Source organism: Crotalus tigris, unplaced genomic scaffold, assembly GCF_016545835.1.
Source record: "Crotalus tigris isolate CLP2741 ecotype Arizona unplaced genomic scaffold, ASM1654583v1 scf7180000018690.2240587, whole genome shotgun sequence".
NCBI lineage: Eukaryota > Metazoa > Chordata > Lepidosauria > Squamata > Viperidae > Crotalus > Crotalus tigris.
Window position 1 is genome coordinate 1,249,173 of NW_024097149.1, and position 25,790 is coordinate 1,274,962.

Sequence of the window (25,790 nt, forward strand, 5' to 3'; positions counted from 1 at the left end):
TACAAATCCTAAGTAGCATCATAGTCCTAAACAATCAAAGATTGATGTTACCGCATAGTATTTGCTTGGCCACTCAGTTCCAATGACTGGATCCTATAGGGATCATTTAAGAACAAAACATTCATGGAAAGGTCAAAAGAAAACACATTTCTAGAAACATAATAAATAACTTTTCAAAAAAGTAATGATATGTATGTTATCAAAATTAAAAAAGCAGCAAAAAAATAAAAACCATCAGATAACCCCTTAAATATTTGTGAGCTTATTAATGGTCAGCATGATCAAAATAAATACAAAAATATACAGATTAGTAGCAGCACACATACAAAAAAAAAAATCAATCTACTGGCCAGTGAGACAACTTGATAAATATTTCATTTCCTTTGTTTTCCCTTTCCAATTGTCACCTCTTAAGGTCTGTAATCATTATGGCTGCAAACTTCCAAACAGGCTGAAGATTTATGCCAAAAAAGATACCAATCTTTTATCTTCAAGAGCTAATCTGGAGTCCTTGATGCTCTCTGAACTTGTTTTCTTAAATTGTGAGTGCTAGAAGGGACTAGGGTTTGCTCTCAGATGATGTTACCTAGTTGGGTAAGGAAATGTCTGCAAGAAAACCACCAAGCTCAGAGAGCACCAAGTACCCCACAGTTCAACCCTGAGCTACAAATATTCTCTTCTATTGGTAAAAGCAAAATAATCCACTTGGATTTTCATAATCCACTTGGATTTTTGATAGATCTGTTCTCAATGAAATCAACAGCTGGGTTTTAGGACAAATAGTAATTAGGCACTCCTCCGTCTCAATTCCTATCTTAAGTACCTCAGTTTTTCATTTCTTTGCATGGATATGTTCTTTGTGTTCATTTCAAATCTAGTCTTTTCTCCCACTTGCAAAGGAAAGTTATCATCTCTAACAATAGGGCTGAACCTAGCAAAGGATTAAACCCTATTTAGTGTGTCCAGATGTGCTAAGTTTCGAACTCTCGTATATGGTGGTGGTAGAATTGTGGGAATTGAAATCCAACACATCTGAACAGGGTTGGGGTGGAGAGCTTTTAGCACCTACCTCTAAGGACTGTGATTAGGAGAATTAGAAAAGCAACTTTCCCAAAGCTTAAAACTTAGAAGGTTACAAATGAAAAGTTAAAAACAAAAAGACGCCCATGAGGAAGAGAGGTTTGCATCGTGTTGGTGTTATGGTGGAATGCTGCATCGTTGTCACTTGAACAGGCATTCAACCACGGGAGCATATTTAAAAGAGAGAGAACATCAATTCCTCTAACAGTTGAAATTGCAACAAAATGTTATTCCTGCAAGCATGTTCGAGATAGAAGTTGGTGGCCATCTACATGGTCAACCTCCAGACAAGGACAGAGACTGCTAATGAGAAGAGTTTTACTTGATTTGGGTTAGAAGTTCACAAATAAAGCATATATTTCATGCATAGTACCTATGCATTTGTCTAAGATAGGGGTGGGCAACCATGGCCATTTTATGACCTGTGGACTTCAACTCCCAGAATTCCTGAGCGAGGATTTCTGGGAGTTGAAGTCTACAGGTCATAAAGGGGCCATAGTTGCCAATCCCAGTCTAGGATGTGCTTTATGGGAAGGAGTTGCATCTGAAAGCATCATTCTGGAGATTTGGAGGCTATTGGCCTCCATTGCTAGAACTAACAACAAAACAAAACAGTACAGTACAAACCAAAAGAACTCATTTTCAGATTTTTGTTCTCAAATCAGTAATGCCCAGACTGCTTGTGGATGTTTTGCCAAAAATGGAAAGCATTTTTTTAAAAAAATCAATTAATGAAAGTATCAGGAAGGGAAAAGACCCCACCTATTACAAAATAATTTGGGAACTGCTTTTCCTATTTCGTTCAAAGTACCAAGTCAGCATCATCTCAGCAGCAATTCCAACAGATGCAAAGCCTCAAATTAGGGAAAGGAAATTCTCTCATTCATTCTAATATACTACACCCAAGCATACTTGAATTTGGTTTCAAACCCAGCACTGGATCTTCCCCCAGAATAATAATAAATGATTATTTTTGCAGGAAGCTACAGCAACTTGAGGATGTAAAAGAACCGGATGCTATGGAACTGAAGCCTGAAGCCTTTTTGAGTGTAGTGCCTGTCTTGAAAACGCTTCAGACCTCGCCTGGGCATAGCCTCAGGTTGCTATTTATTAAAACAACACATCTTTTTCCTGGCTTCTAGGTGGGCCTAAAAAAAAAAAAAGATACTGATTTAAAAAGAATTTACATCCTAAGACTCACTCTTTCCAAGATTCACTTGGTGCGCTTACATTTTTTCCCCTTTTTTTCCGTTACTGTTTAATAGCAGCCGGGTCCCTACTGGTTCAATTCGCTCAGCTCTTATCATTCTGACTGGCCACAGAGGTCTTTCCTGCCTCTGCTCTCCCAAATCGTTGCACAGCTGGAGATGATGGGACTTAACCAGGGAGGAGGAATTGGAAGCGTTCCCCAGACAGGTGACGCCGCCGTAGGCTGACCCTTTGTCCTTTGTTTCACCAAGTCGCCATATGCAAACGTGGCGTGATGCACAGCAAAAAGAGAGAGGGGGGGGGGATGAACCCTTCGCTACCTTCCCAAGCAAAGCTCACTCATGCAAGGGGGATGGCAGGGGATCAGTGAAAGGGGCAGGTTCTCTTTCGAAGGCAGCTAACGGGCCAGACACATCAACATCCAATATCCTGTAGCACACATTCCTGCCAATGGGGAGGTGTGACCCCGTTTCTCTTGTCTTTTTGACTTAAATTCATTGACTTCACTGTTAGGTTTGTGAGAAGCACAGAGAGAGCTGGGGAGCAGGCCTCCTAAGGCACAGAGCACAGATGCAGGGCACGTGGCAGGCAAGCAAGCAGAAGCTGCTCCCTACATAGGGAAAAGTCAAAAAAAAAAAAAAAAGAGCGGCTATCGGGGATCGAGTCTCATTGGACGTAGCCGAGGTTCTCCATCTCGTTCTTATACCGCTGTTCGGAGACTTTGCTCTTGTGTTGCTTGCTCTCCAAATGCTGCCGGAACTCCATCTCCTCGCTGGCCCCGGCGTTGCACATGGAGCAGTAGAACTGGCCGCTGGGGGTGACGCACATGGCGAGGTCACGAGGTATCCGCTGACGGGAGCGGGGGTTGAAATAAGGGCCTGGAGGAAAGCAAGCAAAACATTTTTTGGAGACAGACAACCAGGAAGAATTTTCCCCAAAGATGACGTCCACCAGAGCTCAGCTGGTTCCACCCTCAAAGCATATCACCAACTCATGAGAACCCGTACATTTTCTCGAATACAGGTAGTCCTTGACTTACAACTGTCCGTTCGTTACTTGCAAGGTTTAGTAACGGTTTAAGGTTACAACAGCACTGAAAACAGTGACTTACGATTATTGCCACATCCCTGTAGTCACATGATCAAAATTCGGATGCTTGGCAACTGGCATGTATTTAGCACAGTTGCCGTGTCCCGAGGTCATGTGACCCAACTTTTGCAACCTTCTGATGAGCAAAGCTAATGGGGAAAGCGAGATTCATTTAACAATCGTGCTGCTAACTTAACAACTGCAGTGATTCACTTGACAACAATTGTGGCAAACAAAAGTAAAATGAAGCAATGCTCACTTAACAACTATCTTGCTTAGCAATGGAAAATTGAATTCAGTTATGGTCATAAACTGAGGACTACCTGTATTAAGAAGACTTAAACTGCAGCACCTAGAGGGGGAGAGGATTGCACAACATGACAGCATTGTGCGGAAGAGCTTATGAGTTCCTGAGAAGCAGGGTGGTGTGATGTGTTATTAGAACAGGACCCTTTGATATTCAGTTCTGCACATTTTTTAACAAGGTGAGGAACTAGGGCCGAAATGTGGGTGTTTCCTTGGCTTAGAACAGTGATCTCCAAATTTAGCAACATTAAGATCAGTTGACTCGAACTCCCAGATTATTGGACTCCTACTCTCCTCAGCCATGGCTGGCTGCGGAATTCTGGGAGTTGAAATCCACAAATCTTAAAAGTTACCAAGTTTGGCGAGAGAAAACCTCTGCTTTTTAGTCTTACTCTAGTGAAGCGAATAAATAAATAAATAATTCTCACCAAATTGCTGTGGTATGGCCTGGGAAAGCCCTGGAGAATACCAAAGACTCTTGCCAATCTTGACCATACCTGTGTTATTTTGCACGGCATAAACATTCCTTCTGTTCTGCATCATCTTGAATTCGTTCCCTTCTTTTCGTGCTTTCCTTTTACCGGCCATTTCAGACGACTCTCTGTTTAGTGACAGTAGGAAAACACCAGTTAGTTGCAGGGAGGTGATGAAAATGTACAGGCGTCAGCAGGAAACGTTAGCGGAACTACTGAAGCCCGTTACCATTGCTGAGCGTTTAATAATACCTACAAGAATGAGTTGTTCTGTGCCTCAGCCAGCCGCAGCCTTTTGGCATGGTTCTTGCCCTGATAGTGAGCCTGGGCCACTGCTGGTGAAGAAAAGGACGCATCACACAGTTTGCAATAATCGTTCTCCGTGGCCAAGATCACTCGCCCTCCTGGTTTCGGGGAGGACCCCTGGGCAAAAAAGGAGGATATATTTAGATATATCAAAGCATTTGTTTTCTTTCCAAACAAAAATTCTGAATGAGATCCCAAAAGCTGTCAATACAGTATTTTTTGACCTAGTGTTACAGCTTTGATTTTTACCATGTTTATCTATATGACTTCGTAAGCAGTCCAAAAGTCCTTACAAGACTCCAGCTCAGGTAGGAGGAAGGGGAGAAGCAAGTAGGAAGGTGGAGGAGAAAGAGGAGAGGAGGAGAGTGGTGAGGAAGAAGAGGGAGGAAGAGGGAAGTAAGGCAGAAAGTCAGAGGGAGGATGCGGTTTGGGGGGAAATGAGTGAGCAATACCGAAAGTTGTGTGTATAAATTTATTTTACTCGTTATCTGAAGTATTTTGTATGAGTGTAATGAAAAATGGAAAATAAAAACTTTAAAAAAAAAGAAAGACTCCAGCTCAATGAAATGCAGTCAGTAACAGCTGAAACAGAGATTTTCTTTTGTCCCCAGTCCTGAGTTTTCTACAGAGAAACTCCGTGTTTAAAAGCATGTTTAGAAACTTTATGTATGAATTGGAGGCAAAGTTATTTGATCCAGTTTTTTGTAGTTTGGAAATCCATCAACTACCCCCAAGAGGGGAGACTAGCAGAGCTCTTAAAAAAAACTTTTCCATTGTTTAACACAGGATGTCCAATCCAGGCAACTTTAAGACTGGTGGACTTCAACTCCCATTTTGGGACTTGAAGTCCACCGTTCTAAAAGTTGCCTAGATTGGACATCCCTGATTTTCAACAGCTCTTATCATCGGGAAATTCATCTTGACGTGTAGTCTGAATCTCCCTTCAGGTAGTTCTCAGCTTACAGCCATTTATTTAGAGATTGTTCAAAGTTACAATGATGCAGAAAAGAGTGACTTATGACTGGTTCTTGGACTTATGATTGTCAAAGCACCCCACAGTTGTGTAATTACAGTTCAAGTGCTTGGCAACCACCATGTATTTACAATGGTTGCAGTGTCCCAAGCTCTTGTGGTCGCCATTTGCAATCTTCCCAGACAGCTTCTGAGAAGGACAGTCAATGGGGAAAGGATTAATCATACTTTAACTAGCTAATTTGTAATCTTCTTTCTGGCTTTTATTGAAAGGAATACAATTGCATTGTATTGTTTTCGTAAATTGACCCCCAAATTCTGTGCTTCAGCAGCCTATCCACAAATGAAAATTTCAGTTTTAAAGCTTATTTACATTCTATTTCCTTAGCGAATTCAACGTTTTTCAATTTTCATTTTCATCTGTCCGTTATTTGCCCAACAGTCTTTAGGCTGAGACACTGATTGGTTGGTTCACTGCTACTAGTAAATTTTTGATGGGTCTCCTTTTCAAACTTCTTTGTAAAATCGTAGTATCATAGCTGACTTCACTGGAAATTATTCCCAACACAGCAATGACACCCATTTGCTTTTATGAGGGTAAGTACTGTGAAAAGACATTTTAGATTTTAAAGAAGCTCTTTTTTTTTTTAATCTAAGAAACTGCCTCCACCCAGTGGCCAGCCTTATGAATTTACACTTGAATTGAGGGAATATAATTAATTTCCCTTAATTAAAGGAACTGAACTATACTGAAAGAGATATATGAATGCCAATTTTCTCTGTGTTTCTTCTAGAAAACACAGGATCATTTATTCTACAGTTTCCCAATCCTTTCAGGCTTGTGGACACATCTGAATGTGTCTTAGGGGTTGCCTTCTCCACTTGGCAGCTAGGTAGTCCTGCTTCTCAGAAAATAAATTAGTGAAGTTGCCATTAAAGTAACTTTAATTTTAGGCAGAGGCCAGGAACTAGTTATAAAATATATAACAGTATGTTGAATGGCGAAATACATAGGCAATATAATATCTGTACATCAGATGTTATAATACCTATTTATTCCCATGATCCACACACCAAAATGTCAGTTTTCTACAGGTTAGTCCTTAACTTACAACCACAACGGAGCCCAAAATTTCCACTGCTAAGTGAGACAGTTGTTAATAATAATAATAATAATAATAATAATAATAATAAAGTTGGAAGGCACCTTGGAGGTCATCTAGTCCAACCCCCTGCTCAGGCAGGAAACTCTATACCATTTCGGACAAATGGCTGTCCAGTCTCTTCTTAAAAACTTCCAGTGTTGGAGCATTTACTGCTTCTGGAGGCAAGCTGTTCCACTGATTAATTGTTCTCACTGTCAGGAAGTTTCTCCTTAGTTCTAGGTTGCTTCTCTCCTCGATTAGTTTCCACCCGTTGCTTCTTGTCCTGCCTTCAGGTGCTTTGGAAAATAGCTTAATTCCCTCTTCTTTATGGCAGCCCCTGAGATATTGGAATACTGCTATCATGTCCCCCCTTGTCCTTCTCTTCGTTAAACTAGACATACCCAATTCTAGCAACCGTTCCTTATATGTTTTAGCCTCCAGTCCCAATCATCTTTGTTGCTCTTCTCTGTACTCTTTCTAGAGTCTCAACATCTTTTTACATCGTGGTGACCAAAACTGGATGCAGTATCCAAGTGGGCCTTACCAAGGAATTGTAAAGTGATATTAATACTTCACGTGATCTTGATTCTATCCCTCTGTTAATGCAGCCTAGCACTGTGTTGGCTTTTCTGGCAGCTGCAGCACACTGCTGGCTCATATTTAAATGATTGTCCACTAGGACTCCGAGATCCCTCTCATAGTTACTACTATTGAGCAAGGTACCCCCTATACTATACCTGTACATTTGGTTTTTCTTGCCTAAATGTAGAACCTTGCTTTTTTCACCACTGAATGAGTTCTGCCCCATTTTATGACCTTTGTTGCCACGGTTGTTAAGTGAATCGGTTGTTAAGTTGTTAAATTAGTAAAACGGTTAAGTGAATTTGGCTTCCCAAATTCGCTTGTCAAAAGGTCGCCAAAGGGGATCACATGACCCCGGGACACTGCAACCCCCATAAATATGAGCCAGTCGCCAAGCATCCGAATTTCGATCATGTGACCATGGGAGTGCCGCAATAGTCATGAGCATGAAAAAAAAACGATCATAAGTCACTTTTTTCAGTGTTGTTGTAATTTTAAATGCTCACTCAACAAATAGTTGTAAGTTGAGGACTATCTGTAACAGATAAATGGGGGTTGCTTAGAGAAACATACGTGCTTATTTTTCTAGATTCAAAGAAGCAGGGCAGAGAAAGAAACTTGATGGGCAACAAGGGATATCTGCAGACACAGAGATGGATGATCGGACATTTGCTAGTCTTCTTCATGTGATCCATCTACTACAGGGGTCTTCAAACATGGCCCTTTTATGACTTGTGGACTTCAACTCCCAGAATTCCTCAGCCAGCAATGCTGGCTGAGGAATTCTGGGAGTTGAAGTCCACAAGACATAAAAGGGCCAAGTTTGAAGACCCCTGATGCAGTAGAAGGAAGAAGTACCTTGTTCAAATTCCAGTCCTGAATTACTCCACCCAGCTATGATCTATACTCAACCTGATCCTTCAGTTCTTCCTCTGCTGGCCATCCTCTTCTCTTTCCTTCCACTTTTCCCATCATTATAGACTTCTCAAGAAAACTAAAATCTTCACATAGTCATAGTGGTTTCAAAATATAAACTGGCATCTTTTATTTTTCTTTTGGGTGTTGTTTTATATATATTTGATTAAAAGAATGGGTGATCACTGAAATTTGCAAATGGGTAGGCAGATGAACCACAATCTTATTTGACCTTCATTGAACACACTCCCCAGTCTCCTCCATTTAATGCTGGAAAAATGCCACCAAATGATACGAGTGTAATCACGTTCCAATGAAAGAGAAATCCTATGTTGGCCCGCAACCCCAAGAGAACTATCAGCGCAAAGCACACAGACTTGGTTGCCACAATTTACTAAGTTAAATTGTAGTTTGTTTTCATTAAGAATGCTGCATGAATACACCACTTTGCTTTGTGAATTCTGGTTCGTGGCTTAGCATAATGTGTGAACCAAGCCAATTGTAGTATAGCCAATATATTATGATTAAGTAAACCATAACTGAACATAATGTGCGAATCAGGTTATAAGCTTTTATAGCAGGACCACTCAGCGAAGCTTCATCTAAACCAGGGGTTCCCAACCAGAGGTGCGAGACGATATTCCAGGGAGTGCAAAAACTTGGGTTTTCAAAATTATGTGTATATGCATAATTCGTTGCTGTTATTTCGAACTTTTGTAAGGGGTGTGAGAATATATCAGAAGCGTTCTAGGGGTGCGGGGTATAGAAAAGGTTGGGAGCTACTGATCTAGACAATATAGTAAATATATGTATGCTTAAGCTTAGTTGTTTATATTTAAACAATAACAGTCCCTAGAGAAGGGAAGGAATTGGTACATTCAAGAAAACCTTCTTAAATCTGCAAAGAGGCAGCAGCTTTGGGGAGAAACAGATTGAAGTGCTGGGAGCAATGAATTAAGTTACCATTTAAGAATAAAACCTGAACACTTTAAAATAAACACACATTTAGTACATCATCTAATTTGCCTTAAAGTTCAATAGTCACCCTCTGCTTTTTAACAAACCACCTCAACAGTTTGTAAGAAAACAGAATTAAACTTAGATTTAAAAGAAAACACAGAAATCAGAACCCAACAAAACAATATGCAATATCCAGTTTTCTGAAAGAAGATGCACTACTGATTGATTAATATGGCACTGCTACACATCATTACCTGGGGTGCAAGGGACACCATTGGATGAGTAGCTGGCTCAAGAGAGTTACTCACTCGGGCAGAAGCTGGACAGCTATTGGCAGCATAGTAATTCCGAAGTTTCTTACTGTGGTTTTTACCCTGGAAAATCAAATTTCTGTTATTAGCCTAGCACAGAATTCCTGAGCCAGCCATGCTGAGGGGAAACGGAAAGGTTTCCAAGTTGAGCCATGCTGGCTCAGGAATTCTGGGAGTTGAAGTCCACGAGTCATAAAAGAGCCAAGGTTGCCTACCCCTGGCCTAGCACAAACTGCACCAAAGTCATCAGTGACCTACCACCATTCCTTCGTAAGCCATCAATACTAAGTGGTGGAATTAAATCTTCAGAGCTTCCTTTTCTAGGGTTTTTTTTGGTGGGGGGTGTTCCATGAAGGGTGGATTTGTGGTTAGATGAAGGAGGGAAATTAGTGCTTTAAGCCTTGCAGGGGTTGAAGGACCCTTTTTACCCCATAGAATGCTTGAAACTGCTCCCTATCAAAGAGTCTTGAACACATCTACATCAGGAGTGGGGTCCTGATGGGCCATTCAGTCTAAAATAGCTCTTGAACAGAGAGACATTCCTCTGTTAAGAAACAGGTCTTTGTAATCAAACTAGGAAGGTGGGGAAAAAAGCAGCATAATTTCAGAAGGTGATTTTTACCCAGATTTTAGAACAGGTGTAATCTCCCTGACTTTGGAGAGATACAGGTAGTCCTTAACTTACAACCATTCCTTTAGTGACCATTTGAAGTTACAACACTGAAAAAAGCGACTTATGACTGGTTTTCACACTTAACAACTGCTGCAGCATCCCCACGGTCACATGATCAAAATCTGTGTTACTTGGCAACTGGCATGTGTTTATGCACACCACTCGCACAAGTGGAGCTGGACAAGCACACTTGCCAGCCATTCACAGGGAATCATCCCCTCTCCCCCTCCTCCGTCAGTCTGCAAAGCCCAAATTACATGGACAAAGCTGAATTAATTATGGAATGCATCGCCATTAAATGGTGGGATGGGAAGTAGACAAATTCACTGGGGGGGGGAATCAGATTTTTGGCCTTGATGGATACGTACTAGGTAGGATTATAAATGGTATAGAACAGGGGTAGGTAACCTTGGCTCTTTTATGACTCGTGGACTTCAGCTCCCAGAATTCCTGAGCCAGCCATACTGAGAGGAAAGGGAAAGGTTTCCAAGCTAAGCCATGCTGGCTCAGGAATTCTGGGAGTTGAAGTCCACGAGTCATAAAAGAGCCAAGGTTGCCTACTCCTGGTATAGAATATGGCTATTATAGTATATGACTGTGTTCTGTCTTACAATCAAAGTAAGCTTTTTATCCTGAATATTATTTTTCAGGAATCCTGTCCTTTTTATGAGATTACTGGATTTCTATGCTGATCATTATATAATTTTAAAAAATGAAGTAGAATTCAAGCCTCCAATTTTTACTTCATTGGGCCTATTATTATTCTTTCCTTATGTTTATCATAGTTCATTCCAATTAGTTATACCTTGTCTTTCAAAACAGAAACCCTTCTTACAAGCCACGATCACAGGAAAAAAGAGCAGGCTTCTTTGAAAAGGAGATGCTTCATTTATAATCTCTGTATTGCAAACTTATGGCAAAGGTTTTGTGTGAAGCACGACTCCTGTTTTATAATTCAGCTTTTAGTCCAATAACAGGAGCTGTCTAAAGATGACCCAGAACAGTGTGCCAGTTCAGGTAGTCCTCAATTTACAACCACAATGAATTCTGCCCATTACAGTCATAGGTTGTGACAGTCGTAAATTAAATCAGTCACGTCAACCCAATTTTATGACTATTCTGTGGCAGTCATTAAGCAAATATGGCTATCGTAAAACAACTGCCACGTTCATTACTGTAAGCGAACCCATTGTTCGCTAAGGTGCAGTTTTGCAGAAAACCAGAAATAACTTCCAGTTTAAGGCAAAATAGTCGTAAAGCATAGTCATGTGACTATGGGATGCCCCAAATCAATATAAATACAGCCATGTTGCCAAGCACCCAAAATGTGGTCACATGACCAGCACGGAGGAGCCAACTGTCAGAACTTCAGAACTGGGACATACTTTTTGCTCCAAAAGATGCATTAGGGCTTATTTTCCGGTTAGGTCTTATTTTCAGAGAAATACGGTACTAAATGCGTCCGTCTGGCTGACGATGTTAACTGAGGGCTTATTTTGGGGGTGGGGCTTGTATTACAAGCGCCCTGAAAAATAATGCTAGGGCTTATTTTCCGATTGGGTCTTATTTTCAGAGAAACACAGTAATTCCCTTTTTTGTAGGTAGGTTGCAACGTTGAATGCGAGGACTACCTGCTTCTTCTCAAACAAACTACAGTTTATAGCAATGGCACTTAGACTTATATACCGCCCCATAGGGCTTTACAGCACTCTCTAGGGCAGGGGTTTCAAACTTGCCACGTCACGTGACATGTCACGACGTATCATGACTTTTTTTTCCATTGCTGGCAATGAGGTGGGCGTGGTTTCGGCATGACGCATCCGGCCTGCAAGCCGGCAGTTTGACACCCCTGCTCTACGGAGTTTACAACGTCAGCATAATTTGCATATTACAACAATCTAGGTCCTCATTTTACCGACCTTGGAAAGACGGAAGGCTGAGTCAACCTCGAGCCCATTAGGATTGAACTCTGGGCTGTGGGCAGAGTTAGCCTGCAGTTTATACGCTGACATCTCCAATGATATCACCTTGGACAATCAATGGCAACCTTCGGCTGTGAAACCCACTGAACTACACAGGAGATTTGGACAGGCAAACAGGGTATCCTCACCTGGTAGTGTGCCTGGGCTTGTTGGGCAGAGTTCAGGGTAACGTTGCAAAGCCTACAGCATAATGGCTTGCATAGTTCTTCCAGCAAGGGGTCCTGCTCCCCCCTCGTGGCGAGTTCCTCATCTTGAGCAAGTGGCAAGGATGGCCCCGGTCCCAGCGGTTTCGGTGGTGAAAGTGGCAAGGTGGCTGTGGGCCTGGTGGCCACTGACATAGGAAGAGATGGGGGCGTTTCAGGAGGAGGAAGAGGAGGAAACCCAACTTGCTGCAAAAGAATCATTGGCTGACCGACCTTCCAGCATTCTCTCTTCGAAACCCAAAGACGACTTCGGATCCAAACTGAAAAGCAAGAGAAAAATTCAATTCAACAGGAGCCTCTAATGCAGTTGTTCTCAACCTGTGGGTCGGGACCCCATTTGGGGTCGAACGACCATTTCATGGGGGTCGCCAAACAAGGCTGTCCGCCATTTTTCCCCCTTTTCTTTGGCCACGCCCCTGGCACCCAGTGATGTATAAGTGGTTGGGGGTCACCACAATATGGGGAACTGTATTATGGGGTTACGGCATTAGAAAGGTTGAGAACCACTGCTCTAACGACAAATGTCAGAATTGGGTTGGGTAGTATACCTACAGGGCAAGATTTGGTTCAACTCATTCACAGTATTCACCTGCTAAGGAATCTTTATAAAGTCTGTTAAGTCACAATTGGCTTGATAATAAACTGCGGTTTGCAGTCCTCACTAAGTTCGCAAAAGAGGCTATGCCAAAGGCCAGAAAGTTCACTTTTTAGCCTACCGCAGGTGTGCAAAATGTGATGTCCAGAGGCTACATGAGATCCATCAGCATTCCTTCCATAATCCTGACCCCTGGAGGGGAGTCAGGACCAAAATTTTAGGGTTTGGGGGGATTTGGTACGATTTGGCAAGCTATAAAGGACAAAATGGTTGCCCTGCTGCACCACTCCCCAAATCTGCTTCAAAAATGGGGATATATAGCCTCAGAGGTTTTTGGGGTGTCGCCCTTGACATGTTACCAGTAGCCTAGTGTGGTCCTCAAGTCAATGGAACTTGTTAGTCTCTGGTTTAGCATAGGCTACAGGTAGTCCTTGACTTACAGCCACAATTGAGCCCAAAATTTCTGTTGCTAAGTGTCAAGGTAATAATTTAACAGCTAACCAGCTTGTATAACGTGAGATGTATGATGTAATGTTGGAAATGACTCAGCAGGGTCTATGTCCCTTTAAGAGCCAGCTGGGTCTGTGTCTCTTTAAGAGCCTTTGTATAAAAGGGAAGGCTCCGCAGATGTGTGCTCTCTCTTCCGTTTCCTGCTGTAACTGCTGTGGGTTGGAGCCTGCTGTATTAACACATGTATATATATTGTTCCTGATGTATGATATTGTAGATAGTGTAAGATAAATCACCATTTAATATAGACCACTGTTTACTGTGTTTTCTCCTGGGTTATCTCAGCGCAATAAGACTGTGCATGCTCTGACACTAAGTGAGACAGTTGTTAAGTGAATTTTGTCCCATTTTTATGACCTTTCTTGCCACAGTTGTGAAGTGAATCACTGCAGTTCTTAAGTTAGGAACACAGTTATTAAGTGAATCTGACTTCCCCATTGATTTTACTCATAAGAAGGTCACAAAAGATGTTCACATGGCCCCGGGATACTGCAACCATCATAAATATGAGTCAGTTGCCAACTGTCTGAATTTTGATCATTGATCTTGGGGAGACTGCAACGATCGTAAGTGTAAAAAATAAGTCACTTTTTTCAGTGCTATTGTAACTTTGAACGGTCACTAAGGGAACTGTTGTAAGTCAAGAACTACTATACCTGTATACTCCCAGCCATTATATGATCTTAGGTCAACTAGGGAACCCCCCCCCCTTTTTTTTTTTTCTTTTTAGACTTTTGTCTTCCAACTCAGCTTTCCCACACTCTTGTTTTCCTGAGCTGGGTGGCAAATCTGGGAGTTGAAATCCAACATCAGTGGAGACCAAACTGGAGAGGCGTGTTTGTGATATCAAACAGCAATATCGTAAATGGTAACGTAGTTTAAGAAAGGAAGCTTCCCATCTGCAGATATGCCGTTTCTGTGGAATATTGAAATTTTGTGGGATCGCCACAATATGAACTTGCTGAAAACATAATCCATTGGATGATTACCAATGTTACCCAGTTTGATAACGAGATGTCCAGAAACTATATTTGAAACAAGCTTGGAGAGCAAAACCACTGCCAAAAATCTAAAACCCGAGCCACAAGTATTTTCTATTATTCCACTGGATGATTCTTTCTTGCTCCTTGGTTTTGAAATAAATAGTAAAGGTGGGCATGAAAAAAACTATACGTATATCTATAAGTGGTAGATGTGCTGTACAACCTCAAACCTATTAAAGATTGCAACAATTCACTTTACCCATAAGCATTCTTTCCAGGCCATCTGCCTGGAACTGCAAGAAACAGAAAACACAGCCAAATACGCATAGCTACACATCTGGTTACTGCACTGCTTTTGGTCTGGTGAGGCAAGAGTACAGATTGCACAAGGTAATGAGAAAAATTGGAGGGTTTAGTTCACTTTTTTTAAATTTTTCAATGGCAGGGCAACAAAAGAAGAAAGACAAGGTCTAATCTTTTTTTTTTAACCAAAAGTACAGGTAGTCCTCGGCTTACGACCACAATTAAGCCCAGAATTTCAGCTGCTAAACAAGGCAGTTGTTCGTTCAGTCATTCCCCATTTTACAAGCTTTTTGCCAAGGTTGTTAAGTGAATCAGTGCAGTTGGTAAGGAAATTGGCTGGTCGTTAAGGAGAATCTGGCTTCCCGCATTGATTTTGCTTCTCAAACGCTGCCTACAATGATTGCAAATGTTGGTCACATGACCCCAGGATGCTGCCACTTCATAAACACGTGCCAGGTTGCCAAGCACCCAAATTTTAATCACATGATCATGAGGACGCTGCAACCATCGTAAGTGTGAAAACTGGCCATAAGTCACTTTTTTTGGTGCCGTTGTAACTTCGAAGCTCACTAAACGAATGGTTGGGAGCGTAGGATTACCTGTATTGTCTAGCAAAAATTGGAATGTGGAATTTTGATTTAATTTCATCTTCATCATTTGCTTCTCCTCAGCCTTGATTTAATATGCTAGCATTAAACACCTAACTGTGTAAAGGAGAGCCGGTGAACTTCAAAAAGAGTAGGGCAGGGGTAGGCAACCTTGGCTCTTTTATGACTCGTGGACTTCAACTCCCAGAATTCCTGAGCCAGCCATGCTGAGGGGAAAGGGAGAGGTTTCCAAGCTGAGCCATGCTGGCTCAGGAATTCTGGGAGTTGAAGTCCACGAGTCATAAAAGAGCCAAGGCTGCCTACCCCTGGAGTAGGGCCTTCTCGATAAGTGGCACTATAAACCACGGAACTCCTTCCCTGTGACAATTCTTCCCCCCCCATCACAAACACATACATAGTCCTTGACTTAATCCACGACTTACGGCCACAGTCGAGCCCAAAATTTACGTTGCTAAGTGAGATATTTGTTAAGTGAATTTTGCCCCCATTTTACAACCCGTCCTGCCACTGTCGTTCAGTGAATCACTGCAGCTGTTAAGTTAGTGACACAGTCGTTAAGTGAATCTGGCTTCCCCTTTGACTTTGTCAGAAGGTCCCAAAAGATGCTCACATGACCCCGGGACACTCCGATCGCCATAAATATAAACGGGTTGTCAAGTGTCTGAATTTTGATCATGTGATTGTGGGGATGCTGCAACCGTTGTGTGAAAAATGATCATAAGTCACTTTTTTCAGTGCCATTGTAACTTTGAACGGTCACTAAATGAACTGTTGTTCTACCTGTACATGTCTGTCTGTGCGCATGCTCAATAACAATTTGTTTCAGGACATTCTCAAAACTAATACCTCTCTGACATATTTTCCATTGATGGCAACCGCAATAATAGTCCATGAACAGGATATATGCATAATTATGTATTTATTTATTTATTTATTTATTTTTGGCATATTTATGTAGTATATATTGAAGGTGGTGACCCTTTGAGAGCTGTGCGCAACGAAATTTCATTTTAATGTATGCCGATTAGTGTACATTCAAAGTGACAATAAAGTTATTATTATATTCTGTTCTGTTCTGTTCTGTTCCGTTCTATTCTATCTGGTTCATTGAAGAGTTACAGGAAATCTGATTGGTGAAGAGATGATGATGATGATGATGATGACGATAACAAATGTATGATATCATGCATGCAATACCAATGTACGATGGTCTGCTATCACCACAGGAGGAAAATTCAAGAGATACCTGAATATCTGAAGCTTCAGGTATCTTCCGGCATTCTATGTAACCCTTGCCAAGGAACACACTTGTTGCTAGACAACACTATTTACATTTGTATAATTTTTTTTCTGTTATTATATACTCCCTGTTCTTCCCCCCCCCCCCATTGAAGACAGCATACGGTAATGTAAGGCAGTCTAAGTGATGTGTACATACAAGATGGGCAGGATATAATTTCTGCTAGATGCAATGCACACACACACACACACACACACACACACAGGCACACACAAAAACACAAAAATTGAACTCAGTGATATTTCTGCTTCCTACTTTTAGTGAAGGGAGGAAAATAGTTTTTCCCCTCCACTTTAGTCTAAGAACTCTGCAAAATAAGTTGAGAGTGACTGGTGAAGGCCACACAGCGAAATTCATTGCTCAGAGGGGCCTGAATAAAATCCAATCTTTTAAACGCTTCACTATTAAGGTGATTGATTTGACCAAACTGAAATTTGCTTTTGATCTGCAATACCTTTTCCATTCTTCTTCTCCTCCCAAAGAAGGGAAAGAAATAAGTAAACACTGTTTAGCAATATTTCTTTCACATAACCCCGTCTACCCCATCTGAACATTTCAGTCAGTTCAAAGAGAAAACACCATAAAACAAAATAAACATGAGACCTTCATAAAAATGCCTGCAGATGGAAAATCGGTGTAGGGGAGGTCCCTACTAGACTTTCTTCCTGTCTCTTTTCATCTGAACTGAACTGAAGAAGCAAAAACATTTTCAAACAAAAAACCAAGAAAGTCCAGTTGTCTTTTGGAAAAAGCACTTTTGGGACAATCATGATTGAGAAATTCCTTAGACATTCAGAGATTCCAGCAGGGCACCTGTTGCTCGCGGGGCACTTAACAAGAACATGTGTGCATTCTCCCTACATTGTTATGACTTTTCCTGGAGAAGTATTACTGCCATTGCACTGGTCTCAAGTGTCCAGGTTTTGCAATACTTCATTATGGCAAATAAAAGTGAGCCATCAGGAGAGATCTTTCCATGTTAGCTAAATAAATACATAATTGGGAAACTGGGCAGATTTTCCAGAAGAAACTAGCAAGCTTCAGCAGTTGAAAGCTAGAGCAACTCATCTAGGAATGAAAGTTAATCTCTAGTGCTTGATTCCGGATTCATGAAATGGAAAGGAGCACCCTGGGAGAGCCTATTAAAATAGGAGGATTTGATAACTCAAGCAGGAAATTCACAACACCGAATGAGATTTTTTGCTACTCCCCACCCCAAAAGAGAACAGATTCAACACAGCTGAGGACAAGGCTTAGAGAACATCCTTGTAGGGCTGAGGTGGCAGAGACGCTCTCCTCAGGTTAATTTAAGCATTACAGGTAGTCCTCAACTTACAACAGTTCATTTAGTGACCGTTCAAAGTTACAGCGGCACTGAAAAAAGGTGACTTATGTCTGTTTTTCCCAGTTATGACCATTGTAGCATCCCCACGATCACGTGATCAAAATTTGGACACCTGGCAACTGACTCACAATTGTGACAGTTGCAGTGTCCCAGGGTCATAAAATCATCTTTTGTGACCTGATAAGCAAAGTCAGTAGGGAAAGCCAGATTCACTTTACAACTGTGTTACTAACTTAACAACTGCAGTGATTCACTTAACAACTGTGGTAAGAAAGGTCATAAAGTGGGGCAAATGTCTCCCTTAGCAACATCAATGTTGTACTCTATTGTGATAGTAAATTGAGGACTAGCTGGGTTTTCTCTCTCTCTCTCTCTCTCTTGCTCCAGTGTTCTGGGGGTCTCACGACAGACTGCTAAACTGCAAGGGATTGATACCATCATCGCCATCCTCATCATCACCATCATGAGTTTCCTCTCTCCCTCGCCTTCTCGATCCGATCCAGTCCTGCCTCTCCCTTTCCAGATACAGATGTGCATCGCCTTGCAGCCACTTCAAAGACTTTTCCCCAAAGCCAAGCTAAACAACAACGGCTGCAACAGAGGTGTCAAAGCCCCGAACCACGAAAGGCAGAGCCGGAGCCTCCGCTTCCTCGCCGGGGTCTGCCGGGTGACGGCTCTCCCACGCCAAATCTCCGGAAGAGAAGGAAGGCAGGGAGGGAAGAAGACGGCATGAACCTACCGGCTTTCTAAGAGCTGGAAGAGGAGAGGGAGGTGCGCGGGCGTCAGTCGCCTCCTCCAGGACGCCGATCGCCGGCTGCGGCGCGCTCCGGTGCGGGCTCAGCACCTTGGGCTCGCTCTTCCCATCTTCCCCAGCCCCGCTGCCTGTCTAACCAAGGAGAGAGGCTGAGACCGGGGGGAGGGCGTAGCATAACCGGACACAGATGCGAACAGCTGCAGGAAGTGACCGCAGAGCCAAACTGGAGGGGAGGAGACTCAGGGATACTACCCTGCCACGTCTCCTCCCAGAGCGCATGAGTCTTCCAGGCGCGGCCGAATCGCTTTTCGCCGGTGCGGGCTTCCCCCAGCCGGAGAGCCTCCGAGCGCGTTGGACCACAACTCCCAGGATGCCGATTCCCAGGACCGACGCCCGGTGCCTTACATTTGGGGGAATCCTAGGGGCGGTGGAAAACCCGCTGCAAGGATGGCTCGATTTTGCAGACTCGGTTAGGAGTTACCGGTGTCTCCGTACCGCGTGGTTCAGCTTAAGCCACTGTTGCGTTGACCAACTGCTGGATGTGGCCGATGCACGCTAACCAATATCAAAGGGATCACAGTATAATTAAGCCCAGCGCGTGCCCCTAACTTCGTGTTAGGCGCAGTGTTTCTCAACCGTGACAATTTTAAGGCATGTGGATGCCTTAAAATTGTCAAGGTTGAGAAACACTGTGTTAGGGTATCCAGAGACTTGCTTCCCCCCCCCCCCGCCACTGTAAAGTAACAGTAGTCTCATAACTACCGAAAGAATAACACTGTTATAAGGGCGCATAGTTCCATAAATCGAGTATTGCCTTTTTAAAAAACAAAGAATCATGAAGTTGAGCATTTAGGGCAGGGGTAGGCAACCTCGGCTCTTTTATGACTCATGGACTTCAACTCCCAGAATTCCTGAGTCAGCTATGATATGCTGACTCAGGAATTCTGGGAGTTGAAGTCCACGAGTCATAAAAGAGCCGGTTGCCTACCCCTGATTTAGGGTATTGAATTCCATCTCCCTCTTGTGATGGGAACAAAAACATCCATACACTGAATAACCCAGGGTTATCACATATAGGCTGCAAAAATCTAAATGGTCACTAGATGGCACTGAATCTTCAGACTCTCAGTTGTCATCCAAGGATGCTTGCCCTGAAGTTTACAGCCCAGACAAGGGATAAACACTGGAGATCACGTGTAAAGTGCCCCCCTCCTATTAGTACTAATTAGAAGTGGGTGCTTTTTCCTTGTTATATCATAACCTTATACAATCAGCATAGTCTCTTACTCTCTGTCTCTTTCTTTCTAAGCCATGATATATATATATAGCTTAGTGGGATTACACAAACTGAATCCCAAATTCCTGATGCCAGGTCAGGTTCTCCACGCCGAATCTAGCAAATAAGGCTTAGCGTGATATTTAAACTCAAACTAGTTTATTTAACAATAGTTTACTGATAACAGATTAATTGGCTTTATGAATCTAATCACTGCCTGCAACACAGTGATTAGATTACTCCTTTTCTATATATAAAAGTCTGTCAAAATGCTAAATTATTTTTTTTAGCCATTAACCTTCCAGTTGCTTCACATTAAGCATTCTGAAAGTAAAAAAAAAATTACACTACAGCAGTGGTTCTCAACCTTTTTAATGCCGTGACCCCCAACTGGTCGTAAGTCGAGGTCTACTCAACTGGTGCAGCATCGTTTGCAGAATGGGACTTTTGGCGGGCTCAGCAGGGCAGAGACAGCCTGGACAATTCCTATTGGCTTTTGAAAGCCAATAGAATAAAAGGGAGTAGCACAGCTAAGAAAAAGGGGGAAAAAATGGCGGACTGCATTGTTTGGCGACCGTGAAATGGTCGTTCAATCCCAAATGGGGTCCCGACCCACAGGTTGAGAACCACTGCACTACAGGGTTTTGTTTTGTTTTTAATTTCCATTCAACTGTGTCCAGTTTTTGGAGACTGCCTGGACAAGTCCCTGCAGTTTTCTTGGCCAGGTTTTTCAGAAGTGGTTTTACATTGCCTCCTTCCTAAGGCTGAGAGAAAGTGACTAGCCAAAGGTCACCCAGATGGCTTTGTAGCCAAGGTGAGTCTAGAATGCACAGGCTGACAAAACCAAGAGAAACTCGAGAGAGCAGCAAAGGATATGCGTCATGCTATTTTGCTCCCCCATCTAGTGGGCTTCTACATTTTTGCAGCTCAGATCTCATTTTGCTTCAGGATACCAAGCATCTTTAAAAATAAAAAAGTAAAGATAAAGGTTTCCTCTGTCCAATCAGGTCCGACTCTAGTGGGTGGTGCTCATCTCCATTTCTTAGCTGAGGGAGCCTGCATTGTTCAAAAACACTTTTGTGGTCATGTAGCCAACATGGCTATACACCAAGGGACACAGAATGGTGTGACCTTCCCATAGAGGTGGTACAAATTTATTGACTTGCATTTGTAAGCTTTCAAAATGCTAGGTGAGCAGGAACTGGGGCAAGTAATGGGAGCTCACTCTGTCACATGATGCTTAGCTCCTAAACCTGGGCTGTAGTTGACACACACTCGTAAAAATACATAACAGTAATTCAAATATTTACACTAAGTATTTTACAGTGGTTAAAGGTATGGAAAACATTGAAACTTATCCTTATTTCTACATATCATATTAACAGTGATCATCTAGGAACAAAAAGCATGTGTCAAAATGCAGCAGCTTTGCTATCAGTTGTTTTGTGTTTCACCCAAGTGATGTGTCATGATTTACTCTTTCTTCTGAAATGAATAAATAGTTGAAACTAAAATTCTTTTTAAAGAAGCCTGATGTGAATTAGAATATTCTACTTCAGAGGAACCAGTACTGTCAATAAGTGATATTTATTAAAATAAACTAAATGCAAATAAAATAGTTTTATTAACATTATTTAACATTTCAACAAGACATTTGTGGAGTTTTGCCCCATTTTAGGACCCTTCTTGCCATAGTTAAGTGAACAACTGCAGTTAAGTTAGTAACCCGGTTTTTAAGTGAATCTGGCAAAAAGGTGATCACAAGAACCCAGGACACCAGTTGCCAAGTGTACAAATTTTTATCACATGACTGTGGGGATGTGGTAACACTCGTCCACGTGAAAAATGGTCATGTCACTTTTTTCAGTGTCATTGTAACTTTGTTCACTAAATGAATGGTTGTAAGTTGAGGACTATCTGTATAAGAAGAATATATGTATGTCTCATATGCAATGTTCTTTGTTAGTTGCGAAGTTGTGTCCGACCCATCGCGACCCCATGGACAACGTTCCTCCAGGCCTTCCTGTCCTCTACCATCTTTTGGAGTCCATTTAAGCTCACGCCTACTGCTTCAGTGACTCCATCCTCCTTCTCTGTCGTCCCCTTCTTCTATTGCCCTCAATCTTTCCCAGCATTAGGCTCTTCTCCAGTGAGTCCTTCCTTCTCATTAGGTGGCCAAAGTATTTGAGTTTCAACTTCAGGATCTGGCCTTCTAAAGAGCAGTCAGGGTTGATCTCCTCTAGGATTGACGGGTTTGATCGCCTAATTATCCTATTAATTATTCAAATTTAGCCCAAAGGTTTGCACAGTTAGGGCAAATGGAAACCATATGAATTAATATTTCATTTTTTGAATTGCATCTCCAACAGGAAGGCTAATGCAACTAACCCTTATTCAATATTCACTGAGACATGAAATACACAAAGCACTAACTGTTGTTCCTGGCATCTGTTGAAGCCATTCTCCCAGCTTAGGACTTGCAGCCCCAAGTGCTCCTGTTACCATTGGTATCATTTTTTGCTTTTATTTTCCACATCCCCTCTAATACCTCCTTCAGGCCCCAATATTTTTCCAGTGTCTCATATTCCTTCTTCTCCCAGATGTTGCTGTCATTTGGTACCACTGTATCTATCACCATCTTCTGGTTCTTGTCTTCTACTACAATGTCTGGTTGATTAAAGTTGACTCAGCCTTCCATCCTTCTGAGGTCGGTAAAATGAGGTCCCAAATTGTTGGGGGCAATATGCTGACTCTGTAAACTGCTTAGAGAGGGCTGTGAAGCACTGTGAAGTGGTATATGAGTCTAAGTGCTATTGCTATTGCTGTTGATTGAGCAGTACCTGCCTGTCCATCTGGATCTGGAAGTTCCACAGGATCTCAGCCCTCTTAATTCTCCATGACCTTCTGTGGAAATCTTTATCCGGACTTGAGAAAATATAGTCTGCACACCATGCAGACGTTCCTATATATAAGCCAACTAGTTAGTTGTGCCTTTTCACGCAAGCTGTTCCTTCTTACCTGCCTCTTACATCCTGTTACTAAGTGTGGCACAGCCTCTCTGCAGTCTGCAACTTGGGTCCTATATATACATATGTGTGGGATCCTCTATGTACACAAACACACAATTTGTACATTGCCGTACTGGTAATAACTCTGGGCTATTTTTGCTTAATTAGGAACTATTTTTTTATTTAAAAAAAGCTTCATAACCTGGATTTTATGATGCATTGTTTTGGACAATATCCCTAGTTGGTTGTAATTACAATGTTCTTCTATTTGCTTTGAGTAAGTTTCAAAATCTTGATATTGACTTAAGGGTCTCTAAATGACTGGAAATACTACTTAGTCCCTCCCTAACGACAGAACCTGGAAAAGAGTAATCTAGAACAACAAGGCCATTATTATGGAACAATAGTATGGAACAATTATTGATTAGAGGTCATTAAGCTTTAAATATAATTGTGGAGAATAACTCTTAATACTGCTAGCACATTAAATAATATTCACATTATTATCCAGCACAGCTGCAATGGAATTTCTATAATTAAAATAGATCATTCTGAATGAGAGCTGGTCTGGTCTAGTGGTTAATGGCTGGACTAGCAGTGGGGAAATTTAAAACTAATTTAAATTTCCTTTAGGCACAGGAGCTAATTGGGTGATTTCAGGCTCATCACTTTCTCTCAGCTCTAAAGAGGTAGTGACAAAATACATTGTTGCCTGGATAACCGCATGGCCCTGTCCCAATAGTCTCCAGCAATGAGTCAAAGGCAAAACAGAAAAACAAACAAACCTCTTACTGGTAAATGATGTAGACTAACTATAACTTTGACATGATGCCTCAGAAGCATTTGGCTGGCCAGTTCCCATCTTCCTTGTTTAATGATTCATGACAATATAGTAACAGCCATATTAGTCCCAGTCTAGTCCAATTATTTCTAGGCTTAATTCCAAATCTTTGCTCTAATCTTTCAAGCCCTAAGCCAACTATTCCAAAAACAGCCTTTTTCAAAATGACCCTTGTTAATTATTAGAGTCAAGTACTATAATTCCTAGTTAACTCCTTGTGAGACATACATCAGAAAGGGCTATTAATAGCCCATAGTGTTCCAATATCTAAGGAGAGGGGGTCAACGTATTCTCCAAAGGACAAGAAGGCAGGACAGGAAGCAATGAATAGAAACTAATCAAGGATAGAAGCAACCTAGAACAAGATAAATTTCCTGATAGAACAATTAAATGGAATGACTTGCCTCCATATTTAACCAGTTGATGGAATTCATCAATCTTCTTAGTAGCTGCATCCAGCATGATGACATGTTCATAATTTCTGACAAAAGGAATAGTCCAATTATTCCAAATTCTATAATAAGTACCTGTTTTCTAACACTTGGCATTTTGCACTTTCCAGAATTAGGTATCCATTTGTACTACGGGTAAGTAACCATTGTACATTCTATTAGTTGACAATATCAATCATCAAGTCATGACTAATTGCAAATCACTGCATCCCTGCCCTTCCAAAACATGGCTCCACCAGATACCCCTCAAAAATCCTTAAAGAATCATGGGAGTAACCCATGATTCAGTGCAGGATGACTATATCCTTTTTTATATTTGTATGCTGCAAAAGCTGGCTGTGAGCATTCTTGCCACCTGTGATAAGAGGAAATGGGTTAAGAATAATTCTTAGGGACTCCTTCCTTTCAAAGGGGGGGGGAATTTTCACCCAGGAGAAAACTTCACCATCAGCTCTGACAAATACACACATATTGCCATACATTTCCATACTAACCAGGTGCTCTATTTAACAGCCCAACCAAGGGATCTCCAAGACCCCCACACACACACACACTGACGAGGCAAACCATTAGAATATAAAATGAGAGCAAATCCTACTTCTTACTAGTACTGATGATGTTACCTGGTTTGGGTAATGAAATGTCTGCAATAACCAAGCTCAGAGCATCAAAGACACCGCATGCCAACCCTGATCTATATATTTTCTTCCATGTTTGATTACACACCATGAAGTTATTAGTAGTGAAACACTTAGTGACCATACTGATAGATATATAGCCAGTTTCCTGCGGGGGGGGGGAAGGTGAGTTTTAGATCTATCTCCCTTATGTATGAAACCGACTGGGTGACTTTGAGCCAGTGACTCTCTCTCAGTCCAACCCACCTCACAAGGTTGTCGTTGTAGGGAAAAGAGGTAGGAGTGTCAGGTCTGCACATCAAGATCAAAAAGTCACATTCTAAGTTGGTCTGTTTTGTAACTGTAGCTTTGGGGATATTAATCTCTGACATATGGCTTAGCGCTCCATGCTATTCCCTATAGCTTCTTATTAAAATACGCCACAGTTAGGCAAACCAAGACTAATTACAATGTAGTAATAAAAGTTTCTCCACTTCGTCCCCCCCCCCTTATCGCCCCAACCACCCTCACACCACTCAAAACACCGCGCTTGCGTCACAGACGCATGCGCTTTGGAAATCGATCAGTGCCTATGATTGGATTTCCACCACCACCACCCTCCCCCCCGCTCATCCTTCCTTCCCCACCCCAACTCCCCACGCGCGGCCTCTTTTCTTCCCAACGGCCGTTGTTGGGTCTGCATCCGGGGTCGCCTCCTTTCGCTTCCTGTTTGGAGGGGGAGGAGGGGCGTAGGTGGGTGTTTTTGTTTGTTTGTAGGGTGGAGCGAAGGCGGAAGGGAGAAAAGAAGGAAAGGGGTGGGGAGGAGGAGGAGGAGGAGGGAAGAAAAGAAAGGAAAGAAAGAAAAGCTCCAATGGAAGGCCGAGCCCCCGGCGCTCGTGTGCGCGCGCGGCCGCAGGGCCCCGTCCGCTAAAAGGAGAGCGGGAGCGCGAGCGGCGCGCGCTCGCAGGTCTGTCAAACACCGAGGGCAGCGT

General features: G+C 42.2%; 1 protein-coding gene across 4 annotated transcripts; it reads right to left on the reverse strand.

The window, feature by feature from the left end:
* Positions 1–241: 241 nt before the first annotated feature.
* Positions 242–25,547, reverse strand: ZMAT3 (zinc finger matrin-type 3). Of its 4 annotated transcripts, none has more exons than XM_039355422.1 (7): positions 25,446–25,547; positions 24,134–24,210; positions 12,132–12,466; positions 9,292–9,411; positions 4,414–4,580; positions 4,113–4,285; positions 242–3,167 (listed from the first exon to the last, which is right to left on the reverse strand). In XM_039355422.1, the coding sequence occupies exons 1-7, from the start codon at positions 25,499–25,501 to the stop codon at positions 2,956–2,958; spliced, it is 1,140 nt and encodes a 379-aa protein (XP_039211356.1). In that variant the 5' UTR covers positions 25,502–25,547; the 3' UTR covers positions 242–2,955. The 4 variants fall into 4 exon arrangements, with proteins under 4 accessions (XP_039211356.1, XP_039211355.1, XP_039211354.1 ...); XM_039355421.1 differs by lacking the exon at positions 25,446–25,547 and adding an exon at positions 25,066–25,300 and having other exon boundaries at positions 4,182–4,285; XM_039355420.1 differs by lacking the exon at positions 25,446–25,547 and adding an exon at positions 25,066–25,300.
* Positions 25,548–25,790: the final 243 nt, after the last annotated feature.